Raw genomic sequence first — 13,130 nt, 5'->3', positions numbered from 1 at the left:
ATAGAGGCACTAGTACTCTGCACCTGGGTTGTAGATGTTGATGCTGCAGTTTGCTGTTGGTGATGTTGAAGAAACTGATGCAGTAAGTGGATCAGGTCATGTGACATCTGTGCAGTATCTTCTTGCTTCACAGGTGGAGTCTCAGAATTTTAATGCGATGGTGATTCTGAGTCCCAACGTAATCATGCCGATCGTTGAGAGCTGGACCACTCAGTGGAAGAACAATGACTCTGACGGTGCACAAGACATTGATGTCGATGTCGACTTGCATCTCGCTCAGAAGAAACAGCCCCCATATGGCTCCTAGAGATGGAGGATGGTGTAGATGTCAGTCCATAGTGGCTGCGCTTTGGTTCCAGTGAGGACGAATCAGTGCTCCTGACTGGAGTCATGGCACCATGAGCTTTCCTTTCTTCTGGCTCCGATGGTCTACGCCGAGATTGACGTCATGTGTCATTGCATTATGTGAAGACACGGTCTCAAGGAGGCCCTGTGCCTTTGAGAATGTAGACACCTGATCCCCGGGCTTTGAAGTGAGGGGGAGAGCAGGTATAGATTCCTCCTGCATTGCTACCAACATAAATTCAGTAATGATGAAAAATTCTTAAACAAAAGAAAAGAACTTAACTGAAAAAATTATGAAAAATATATATCAATAATATGAAGGGATTGTAAAGGCGACGCGGGTCATACCGCAACCACGGATAAAAATTAACTGAAGAAGGGGCGTGGTGTTACACTATATACAACAAAGCAAGAAGCTAGGGACATGCTCAGTAGGCTTTTCTAGAGTTTTCTGAGCTTGCTGAAGGGACAGGTCAGTAACGTCACTGTGACTTCACTTCTCGATCTTCTAGTCCATGCACGTATGTGCAGGACGTCAACTCACAGAAACAGAAGCCTGTGCGGCCGCTTTGCTGATCTGCAAGGGCAGGCTTCTACATGGAATGTTGCTAGTGGAATAGCAACATTCCATGTAGAATCTCCAATAGTAGCAACAGAATCTCAACATTCCATTTGGAATCTCAAATAGGGAAAGGGAAATGGGACTTTCAGCGGTTTTTACAACTACATTCAAAGCAGTTTACATATATTCAGGTATTTCTTTTGTACCAGGGGCAATGGAGGGTTAATTGACTTGCCCAGAGTCACAAGGAGCTGCAGTGAGAATTGAATCCAGTTCCCCAGGATCAAAATCCATTGCACTAACCACTAGGCTACTCCTCCACTAGGCATCTCTAAGAGGCAATTCTAAAAGGTTGTGCCTAATTATAGGCAGGAGTAATGCACATGTCAGTATTTTACTCATTTACCCCCGGATTCTCTAAATGGCACTTTAAATTGCGCACCCAATTTAGTTGAATGAGCCAATTAGCACTGATAATTGGGCCCTAGCAATCGATTATCAGTGCTAATTGGCTTTAATTAAAATCTGCGTGCATAAATATTGCAGCCTTTTTTTTATAGTGGCAAGTGACCAGGAACATAACCACAATCACGGCAATGGTAATACTGATGGAGTTTGCTATTAAACAATTGAGTGACTGGTGATAACTGGTGAACCTTTTTTAGAGCAATGCTAATCAGGACCAATTCCAAATGTTCCTACCATTGAGGATTGACGGCTTATCTAAAGACTGAAGGGTGATTTTTAACATCATAAAGGAGCATCACAATAGAACTGTTTGAGATAAGTAGTTCATAATATGTTAAATAGTAATGCTCTTTATATTTGTAAGCTGAACAAGAGGCTGTCATACCAGTTTAGTCAGTGTAGGAGATGATTTAGGTTTTGTATGTATAGATTTTAAATTTGTATTTTTGAAATTTTGTAGTGTGAATAAAGATTTTTGAAAATTGAATAAGGATTGATGTTACTATTAAAATTTGACATTATATATATATATATATATATATATATATATATATATATATATATATATATATATATAAAACATTAAATTCGATGGGGATATCCTGAAAACCCTACTAGCCAGGTGTGCCCCAAGGGCTGGATTGAAAATCTCTGAGGTAGATAAATAGATAATGTATTCACCATTAGTTTTGATGTGAAGAAGGCTTTTGATCATGTGATCTGGGATTTTCTGTTTGGAGTGCTAACTAAATATGGCATAGATGGTTTTTTGCAGATTCTGTTAGTATGTTATATTCTGACCCTACAGCAGTAATGTGGGTGAACAAAATTTAATCACAATCATTTGTCATTTGTAGAGGTACCCGCCAAGGATGTCCGCTATCTCCAGTTTTATTTGTTTTAACTTTAGATCTTTTAATTTGAGATATTCAGACAAATCCTGAGATCCAGCAACATTACCTTAAAATTTCAGCATTTGCCGATGATTTGTTAGTGTATCTCACTGATCCCCAGACTTTGCTTTTGGCTCTGATAGAGACTTTTAAAGAATTTGGAGACTTCTTGGGTTTCAAATTGATCTTGTCTAAATCATTATTGCTAGCATTAAAAGAGTAAAGCGAGAATGGGTGGGCCAATTTCCATTGCAATAGGCCGAAAATTCTTTCTGGTACTTGGGTAGACAATTACTGATGCAAACTAGTGTCCTGTATTGTTTGAATGTGACTAGACTTCTCGATTCAACTTCCAGAACATTGACCAGTTAGGCCCATCTCCCTCTCAATTTGCATGGCTGAGTTGATCCGTTCAGTGTGACCAAGTTCCTGAATGGCTTTATGTCTTACAAATGTTACCTATTACAATTGAATAGATTATTATCCAGATTTTGTTGGGGACGGACGGACCTAAAACACAGTTTAAAAATGGCACAAGAGACTTGTCATTTGGGAGGAATGGGCCTCCGTGATTTGAAGAAATACAATCAGGCCTGTTTGCTTTGCCATCTCAGGGACTGGCTTTTAGAATGCCAAGAATATACTCCGGTAAATCTTGAGACAGAATACTTTGCTCCCTTGCATGTTAATATTTTGTTACAAACACCATTAAACCTTTTGCCAGGTTATTTAAAGAATAGCATTCTGTTACATCCCTTTTGAGAGAAATTTGGCAAGACATGATATGCCATTGAGCGGTGGGTCCCTAGGTGTTAGACTTGCTGCCTATGTGGGGAAATGCAATGTTTTCCCCAGGCACGGATAATGCAGTATTCCTCCGATGGAAGCAACAAGGTGTAAAGTTTTTGTAATACATTTTATGAGAGGACGGAAAGTTGTTGATTTTAAAAGATTAAAGATAGAAGCGCCCAATCAATCGGAAAATGCAACATTATGTAGCTACTTTAGATGAAAATGCCTTGGAATCTAGACCTGGACATTGATTTTGTGAATTTTCTGCCAAAATCTGGGGAGAATGCTTTTCAATTTCAGAACTTCATTTGGCTTTGTTGCCTAAAGTAGCATAACTCAGTGTCAGCATGCCTAACATTTGGGCACTAGCAGGTACACCAACCTGCATCCCTGCCATAAGTGTGGGCATCTAAATATGGCAGGGATGCGTGTAACTTACAGTATTTTGTAAGTTACACGCATAAGTGGGATTCCTGCCCTGCATGCCCCACTTACAAATATACGTTATGTAAGTTGAGCAGGTATCTGTAGAATTGTGCTTAGGTGCCCTGTTAGCACTTACATGAGTATATTGTAAACACATATGTAAATAAATGCAAGTATTGTAGAATTTATGCATGGAAGGAGTGCATACATGTTAGCACCTGGATTATAGAATTGCCCTTCACTTGACTATCCTAAAACTTATTTTGTAACCTTGTGCAAAATGTAGAAAAATAACTGGGGGGGGGGGGGTTCTGATGACGTTGAAGTGTAAAAGGACCGAGTGAAATCTTAAGTAAAGAAATAGTCATTGATAGAACTTTAGTACTAGCATAAAAATTTGGCTTCCAAACCCTTCCTTCTGTAACCTCTTATGTCAATAGTACCCACATATATCACTATCATAATGGATGTCTCTATATTTAGCTGACATTTGAAGTTTGCTAACTTTACACCAACAGTCAAGTTAGCAAGCTCTCCTGATGCTAACCAGTCACCTGGTTATCTACATTCTTGATGACTGACTCACCAACTACAGCAGCAGTCTTAACCCTTTCTTCCTGGATATACACCCCTGGAGGCACACACCATCAATGTGAGAAGACACTGTATCACCTCAAGAGAAGGTCTTAGCCACAGCATTGTTTCCTGCCACACCATGGTGATGGGTTTTTTTAAGGTAACCATGCACTTTCAAGGTAGAAATGGGGGTGGCAGAAAGGATATGGGGTCGCCCTATGTCCCTGAAGATCTCTTCTGTTTACTTCTCTGTCTCAACACCTCCAGGTTTGCTGCTTTAATTCTGTAGCTATCATTTCTTCTATTCCACTTTTCCAACTTATATCAATCAAAGCAGATCACATGAAAGTATTTTTATGGATGAGCATAAGAAAAACAAAGGTTAAAACTAATATCATCTGAATAGAAATCAATACACGTTTCAAGAATATCAAAAATAAAAACAATAGATGAAATAGACACACCCGATAAACCTCCCCCCCCCATCCTCCAACTCCCGTGGCACACCGGTTGAAAAACTCTGATCTACACCAACTTCTAGATGTGTTCAGCCCTACCAAAGAGCTTTTCATTGCACGTTGGTAGGGCTGGATATCATACTGTACTTGCAAATTTGACTACTAGCTTATTACTTGAATAAAATTGTTACTAGTGTAACTATTCTCCAATATTCCGTGACCAAAAATCTTGTTATGTATGCCATTCAAACAGGTTGTTACCAGTAAGGCAAAATTCACAATCATCAGTTTTTATTTAAAACTGCCTTTATTTAAGACTTTATAGAAATGCTTAAGGCAAGTTTACATTGTTACATACGATAAATATGTTAAAAATACAGCAAAATGCATGAGGGTAAACTTGATTAAAAGCTTAAAACCATCTGTAATTTATTCTATTTCTTGTCTACTGTGAAGATGAAAAAACATTATGTTTTTTTTCAGGGCTGTAGCTGAAGTTGATGCAGACCCTGATTTGGTTCATATGGAAATCCAGGATACTGGTGGAGGTATGATGATTTTAAAAAGTTACCTTTTGAATTTGAAAGGATTGTGGTTGTTCATTCAACTTCAGTTGCTTAAATAACATTATGTTGTATATATTGTAATTAGTACAAACAGCAAAAGCTTCTTTGGGCTTTTATGACTAACAGAACTGGTTTCTCATGAACTAGGGTACCATAAGCATGTTTGTCACAACTACCTGGGTTGGAAATTATGTTGTATTTGCTTACATATGTTAAGCTTAACATTTGTTTTGCCTTTTATTTTGTAATCTGCATTGATCATGATTTTTAGAAACAGAGGAATAGTAGTTCTATGACATAAAGGAATAAATAACCTAGAATCCCCCCCCCCCCTATTTTGTTCAGCGATGCCAATGGTGGCCCATCCCAAAGAGAGATTCACCAAAACAATGAGTGACAATGAAAGCCATTGAGTGGAATTTTCTAGAAATGCATCCAGAGTATAAACTTGGAAAGATTTGCTCTACCATTTCCCTGGGATGCACTGGGCAGGACTTCCCTACCATTTCTCCCTTCCTGCCCCCTATGGTCCAGCATCTCTTCCTCTATCCTGTTATCCAGCATCTCTCCTTTTTTTTTCCTTCTGCCCTTCAGTCCAATGTTCTCCCTCTTTCTTCTCCTTCCCTCTAGATCTCTCTATCTCTCCCTCCCCTCTACCCCAGGATCTGGCATCTCTCCTGCTCTACTCCCCCTGCCTTTCTCTCAATCCCCACCCCATCTACTTTAAAACTTGTCTTTACCTTTAGAGGATACGGGCGGCAGCAGCAGCAGCAGCAGCAGCAATTTACTCACTTTACCTGCACCTGGTCCCAAAGCCTTCCTCTGATGTGTCCCACCCCACCAGAAACTGGAAGTTGCATTAGAGGGGGGCAGAATGCATCAGAGGGAAGCTCCGGGGAGAAGTCAAAACAATTTTTAAGGTAAATGGGAGGGGGGTTAAAAGAAAAGGAGAGATACCAGACTTCAGGTAGGGAAGTAGAGGAAGAGATGCTGGGAGCACAATTGGGGGTGGGGGAGAGAGGAAAAGAGAGCAAGGGGAGGGGGGACATGCTCCTGAATGTGAAGAGGAGTGCTTGGCATGTGAAGTCAGCCAAATGTTTGTGCCACACACACACCTAATGCATGTGACTTCGTAACTCTATTTTGTTATAGAATAGGTGATCATGGCTTTATGGAAGTAGAAGTAGGAGCAATAAGAGAAAGCATTTTCTTTAGAGAATGAGTTTTGGATGCATGAAAAAGCACAGAGGATCCCTAGCTTCAAAGAAGTAAAGAGGGACGCCTTGCCCCCAGCTCAATCAGCCATGCATTTATTTATTGAGATTGCTATACAACGGTTTACAGAGCTAAAATTCACATAAAATCAGGAAAAGGAAAAGAACTACAATTGTAAATAGAAAGGCAACCATTAACCAAAGAATAAAAGCCACAAAACAGGGGAGGGGGAAGGGTGGGAGGACAAAATGGGTAGGATAATAGGTAATAGAGGAAAAAACAAAACCTAGGTGGAGTCAAAAGCTTGATGGAAAAACCAGGTGTTCAAGGCAGCTTTAAATTTCTTGAAAGAGAGTTCAGCCTATTGCAATATCAGTGTTCAGCCAGGGGCTATATACACAGTAACACAGTAGATGATGGTAAATAAGACCTGTATGGTCCATCCAGTCTGCCCAACAAGATAAACTCATAGCATAAGGTATAATGTGATATTTACTATGTAAGCCGCATTGAGCCTGCTTTAAGTGGGAAAGCACGGGATACAAATGTAATAATAATAATATTATATATACTGCTCCATGAAAGACCATCTTGGTCATTCTGAAAAATAACTACAGCTTTTGAGCTATAGTTTATTTACTGCTCTCTGAAGTGTGTATATTTTTCTTTCTTTCAAGGTGTGTTTTCCCCATGTTTTAATGTGTTTTGTACTATTTTTCATGCAAAGTGCACTTTTGTGAAGTCATTTTGTACTTAATAGCACATAAGTGCTCTTGTTAAGACAGTCAAAATAGACTGGTTTATTGGTCATTGTCTTTATTGTTCTTGTTGGAGTCCTTTTGGTTTATGAATCTTTGTCTTTTGTATTCTCGTTGGATTACTTTTCATACCCTATTTTTTAAATGCTAAGTTCTTGGCATATTTCTTCTAATCCATTGTACAGAGAAAAACTTGCCCAGTATAGAAAGGGAGCACAATTTACTTGTTTTTCATTCAGAGATAAATTGAAGTCACAAAGTCGTGCTTCACTGAAAAACTCCATTAATAGCACAATTTGTTCTGGCACTTAAACACTGAACATTTTTCTTGATTTACAAAATACAAGTGCTAGTTTTAGTGTAGTGCTATGTGTCTGTTAAAATGAATTCTCACATATGTCAATTATGCAAAAATAACCAGATAACTTCAGCCATATATTTATGATGGTGATACATGAAAGTTCTGTTCTATAAATACAGATTAGATTTTGTCACAATCATGGCAAGGTTGAACAATGCATTAACACAATGCAGTTTCTGTGAGCAGTAAGCCATGGGATTCCATTGTTAGCTCTGAATAGATTGTAAGCAGCACATACCATATATGCGTATCTCAGGGCAGAAAACAAGATTCTAAAATTACTTAAAGTGAAGTAGAATGCCGCAAGAAAACCACCTCTGCAGTGTTTTATGTAAAGATAAATGAAGGCTGTTGCAAATAAACTGTACTATATGAGAAGGAACAAATTAAGGGGTCCTTTTACTAAGATGCACCGAAAAATGGCCTGCGCTAGTGTAGACTCGTGTATTGGGCACGCGCAGGTCCATTTTTCAGCATGCCTGCAAAAGAAGGCCTTTTCTTTTGGCCGAAAATGGACGTGCGGCAAAATGAAAATTGGTGCACATTCATTTTGGGCCTGAGACCTTACCACCACCCATTGACTTAGCGGTAAGGTCTCATGCATTAACCAGGCAGTAATTGTCAGCGCACGTACAATGCTGATTACTGCCCGGTTAGCACCGCAAGCCAGAAACACCTAGCAGACGCACGTCAAAAATGAAATTACCACCCTGGCCACGCAGTAGCCGGGCAGTAGTTCAAAATTGACATGTGTAGGACGCATGTACGAGCCTATGCGGCTTGGTAAAAGGGCCCCTAATTTTGTTATTATAGTATTACAAGTTTGTAAAGGTGTGCTCCATGTGGGCCTACTCTAAGGAAGTCATTTTAGAAGCTTTGCACACTTCATGTTACATGTGTAAATAGCTTTCAATATCTGCTCAGTGGATGTTTTACCCAATTATTATGTTTAATGGAGGAAAGCCTCTGTGTGTTCCCAGTCACCATTAGGATGTCACATGACTCTCAAGGACTAAATTCTTCATTGGCTCAAAACCTCTGTTGTGGCTACTTTTAGGACTTCTGTCACAGGAATTATTTCTAGCCTAGAATATAGCATTAGCATACATTCCACACTGCTTGCTCCTCTACTAGGAAACTTCAACCAGGTCAACTTACAGCCCTACAAATACCACCGCAAGCAGCAGAGAGCTGTTTTCGAGAGGAGGCAGATGCTAGATGTGCTCCTTGGGGCAAAAAGTTCTAGGTCCTGGCCAGACCCTGCTTCAGGGGACTGATCCATGACCCTTCCCAGACTATGCAGAGTGTTCTCTTCTACCTTCTGCAAGAAAGGTCTAATGGAAGGTTGGGCTGATGTTGACATTGATGGAGGATAAATCCTGTTTTCTTTTCCTCTTCACCATTTCTATAAGAAGCATGCTGTGTTGAACAGATGGCGGTGGTTGAATGTGTAATATGTACAGTTTTAATAAAATATTTTGTATACAAACAGACATCAGATTTGTGATTCCATTTCAGAGTTTTTTTTTTATTCGATGCAGGGTAGCATTCTTTGTAGGAAACAAATCTTTGGAGGTTACAAAACAGACCTTGAAAAGATCTACACATACAACGCTTTCTTTTTTATTTTTCACAAACTGTAACACCATTTCATTATTTTTCATAGGGTCCTCAGAATATAATTGTAAAATATTTTCAAGATATGTCTTTTCAGTGATGGTGTAAGAAAAATACTCGGTGGTAACCATAGGTGGTCAATAGAGGATGTTTTAACTGTGTCTTGTGGTACACAATAGTTTCACAGTGCTTCTGTAAAAAGTCCATAATACTACTACATACATACATAGTAACATAGTAGATGACTGCAGAAAAAGACCTGCACGGTCCATCCAGTCTGCCCAACAAGACAACTCATGTGTGCTACTTTTTGTGTATACCCTACTTTGATTTGTACCTATGCTCTTCAGGGCACAGACCGTATAAGTCTGCCCAGCACTATCCCCGCATCCCAACCACCAGCCCCGCCTCCCAACCACCGGCTCTACTAGGAAACAATAAACTATCAGGAGAGTGTCTATAAGAATTAAAAAACTTCCCAACATCATTCTGTCTTAGATAGATGGCTAACCTCATTGGGTAGGTTGTGCATTTGGGTATTTACCACTGAAGCCAAATGTTTCCATGATATTTGCATACAGAGTAAACAATCACTGGGTAAAACATCTAACAGTGATTCTGCAGTATACAGGTCCTCATTCAAAAAATGATAGGTCTGTATGGTGTTCATTGTTTACACGTAGTCAAACAGGATGTTCTTTCATTGGTTGATTTCTATTACACTGTTAAACACCCCATAGACAATCATGTTTACGTTATGGGGCAAAGCATTCGCAAAATGGATTTCTGCACACAGATTACTAGTTTTGATCAATGAATAGTGATATGCTTATTCCTAATTGGGTGACAGGTCAAAAGCCAGCAAGGTGTAGCCACTGTAAAATGCTATACAGTCGATCATTAATACACTACCTTTCATATGTTTACTGGTCACTTGTGTCATGGACTCAAGGAGGTGAGCCCTTGGACTGCAGCCAAAAACCGGCTGCAGCAGGCGAATCACTCGGACTAGGCACAACACAAGGCAGAGTATTAGGCTAGGCAGGAACCAAGAACAAGGCTTAACTCCAGTGGCGTAGCCAGAAGGTAATTTTTGGGTGGGCCAACAGGTTGTATGGGTGGGCACTACAACTTTTTTGAAAGAGAAAAAACAGCAACCTGATGCACCCATGCTCTGTCCCTACACCACTCCATGCTCGACCTCTACCTCACTCCCCAGAACATGCTAACCATAAAATCTGTGTCTTAGAAACATGTAGAATCAATTCATTAGCTAATATCCAATCCTGCACTATGCTAAAATAAGAGACAACCAAATGACTACCATCCTCCACATCATCAGGAACTAGAAAGTAAAATTGTGTATCATGCATAGATACGATACCCTACACCTAACTCTTTCAGTACCTTACAAATAGGAAACAAGAACAGGGGGAAATATTTTTTTCGCTCAACAAATAGTTAAGCTCTGGAACTCTTTCTGGACAATGCAGTAACAGCAGTTAACATGTCTGGGTTTAAAAAAAGGTTTGGGCAAGTTCCGGGAGGAAACGTCCATAGCCTGCTATTGACATAGACATGGGGAAGCTACTGCTTGCCATGGGGATTGGTAATATGGAATGTTGCCACTATTTGGGTTTCTGCCAGGTACTTGTGGCCTGACTTGGCCACTGTTGGAAACAGGATACTGGGATAGATAGACCATTGGTCTGACCCAGTATGGCTATTCTTATGTTCTTAAGTTATTTTTAGAGATCTGGGAGCCTTATTTACAGTCCCTACCTCATAGAGTTTGCAGCTTGGTCATTTACCAGTTGTAAGTGTTGTTCCTTTGTTGTTTATAGTATGGTTAGGTTTCCATGGGGGTGGAGAGGAGGGTAGCAGGTTCTTGGGGGAGGGAGGGGGAAAGGGTGTGGTTTAGGTCTTGGGGTTCAGTTTGGTAATGACCATTTGGTCACGTAGTCCTTTTCAGCTTGATTGTTCTTGCTTGTTTATGATGACTGCTGGTTTATTCATGCTTTTGTCTCTGCCATATCCTTTTTTCTTTTTTTTGGAGGGGGGGGGGGATTTGGAGATGGGTGTTGGGGTTCTTTTCTGTAAACTGTTTGGTGACAGATTCCTTTCTATTTTTTTTCCTTGCACATTATTTGTTGCCACGTTTCTACCTGATTTTATTGTTTATTATCTTTCTATTATGTCATCAATAAAATGTTGAATCTAAAATGTTTTTATGGACATTGTTGTAAGTGCATATTGGAGCTAGTGCATATTTTATGAAAGCCTATATTGGAATTATACATTTGCAATGCAATTCTGTAACAGGGCACATGGTAAGAGCCTATTCTATAAAAAAAAGTAGGTGCCTACTCTCCTTTATAGAATAGTAGCATAACCAGGTATATACATGCGAGCACTTATGCCAACATAAATGAGAGTCTTGCTCATGCTCTTCCCCTGTATACACTCCCCTTACAAATATATGCATATTTACAAGATAGCACTTAGGTTGAATCTTGGTACTTATGTGCATATATGCTGGTATTCTAAACGGTTACACATATACCATGCATCACTGTTAGCACCTGTGTTATAGAATTGCCCCATTACTGACTATTAGGAAATATCTAACTTCATTTGAAAACTGGCTTTAGATCTTGGGCAAAAAAATAACAGTATTTTATCAATTTTTAAAAATCTTCTGGCGGCCATCTTACTTTAGTTAGTTCTCTTTTTTTGTGTGGTCTAACTCTTGATGCAGTGGGTTCATGAACAGGTTTACCACGGCCTATAGTTATGCCAGGGGTGTTGACTTCACTTGAAGGTTCTGTACTATCACAACCACAAGAAAACAGCAGGGTAATCAATCTGTAAACTTCAAGATGGAAACCAAACGAAGCAGATATATATGTGGAAAACAATATTTAATGGGTACAAGTCAATAAAATTAGCAAGCCCGACACAGGCCGTGTTTCGCCCCACTGGGCTGCATCAGGGGCTAATAAATATCTGTATGATCATGTGGAGGGGCATAATTGAATACAAACGCCTATCTCCATGGGCATTTATCTCTGAGAACGGGTCTGTGAAGGGGCGGGCCGAACCGTATTTTCGAAAAAATGGACGTTTTTGAGCTGGGCGTTTGTTTTTTTTTAGCGATAATGGAAACTAAAAACGCCCAGCTCAAAAAAGTCCTAATCCAAGCCATTTGGTCGTGGGAGGGGCCAGGATTCGTAGTACACTGGCCCCCCTGATATGCCAGGTCAGGTCAGTGCGGTGGACTTCAGAAAATGCTCCCACATGCATAGCTCCCTTACCACGGGTGCTGAGCTCCCAATCCCCCTCCCCCAAAACCCACTACCCACAAATGTACAACACTACCATAGCTCTTAGGGGTTAAGGGGGCACCTACATGTGGGTACAGTGGGTTTTGGAGGGCTCCCATTTACCAACACAAGTGTTACAGGTGGGGGGGGGGAGATGGGCCTGGGGCCACCTGGCTGAAGTGCACTGCGGCACCCACTAAAAGAGCTCCAGGGACCTGCATACACGCAGGCCTCTAGGACTTGTTGCTGCTGTATAACATTGGCACACCAGTTGACACCTGAAGACTAACCTCTCCGAAAACGTCCTTTATTGGAATAACTGCATTTACTCACAGTTAACTGCAGATCAGAGGTTGTGCCCCACTGGCAACGAGGCTCCCTGGTACTGAGATTAGCAGTAGGTCAGAGCTGGCAGAATGCTGTACAATGCCCTCTTTCAGCCACATTCAAGGTAAGAACTAAGTTGTCTAACGTGGCTAACACAGGAAAGGGAACTAAAACTGGCTTACAAAAATGGCCACTACTGCATGGACTACAACAGGAAACACAACAGGGCACACTCTGACCCAGTAGGCAGGGGGAAAAGCACCATGGGAGAAGAGCCTACCAACTACCAACATCGTGAGACTAACACAAGCTAATGAAATCACGGAGCCCAATACCCTACACCCACCACAATGCAATGCTGATGTGAGCCACATCTGACCGAGGGAAAGGCTGTGACAGGATCGAACACATTCTGCTGTCATGGAGGTGGGTACGGCATTTGA

General features: G+C 40.5%; 1 protein-coding gene across 2 annotated transcripts in view; it reads left to right on the top strand.

Moving 5' to 3' along the window:
* SORCS2 (sortilin related VPS10 domain containing receptor 2) overlaps nt 1-13,130 on the top strand; it is a 1,538,136-nt gene that overhangs the window by 1,259,473 nt on the left and 265,533 nt on the right. For both annotated transcript variants that reach the window (XM_030191157.1, XM_030191158.1), the window contains one exon: nt 5,004-5,068. In XM_030191157.1, coding sequence (XP_030047017.1) covers nt 5,004-5,068 — 65 coding nt within the window. The remainder of the gene's footprint in view (nt 1-5,003; nt 5,069-13,130) is intronic.

This window comes from Microcaecilia unicolor, chromosome 2, assembly GCF_901765095.1.
Source record: "Microcaecilia unicolor chromosome 2, aMicUni1.1, whole genome shotgun sequence".
Taxonomy (NCBI): Eukaryota; Metazoa; Chordata; class Amphibia; order Gymnophiona; family Siphonopidae; genus Microcaecilia; species Microcaecilia unicolor.
The sequence above is the reverse complement of the archived record's forward strand: the minus strand, read 5'-3'. Positions and strand labels throughout refer to the sequence as shown.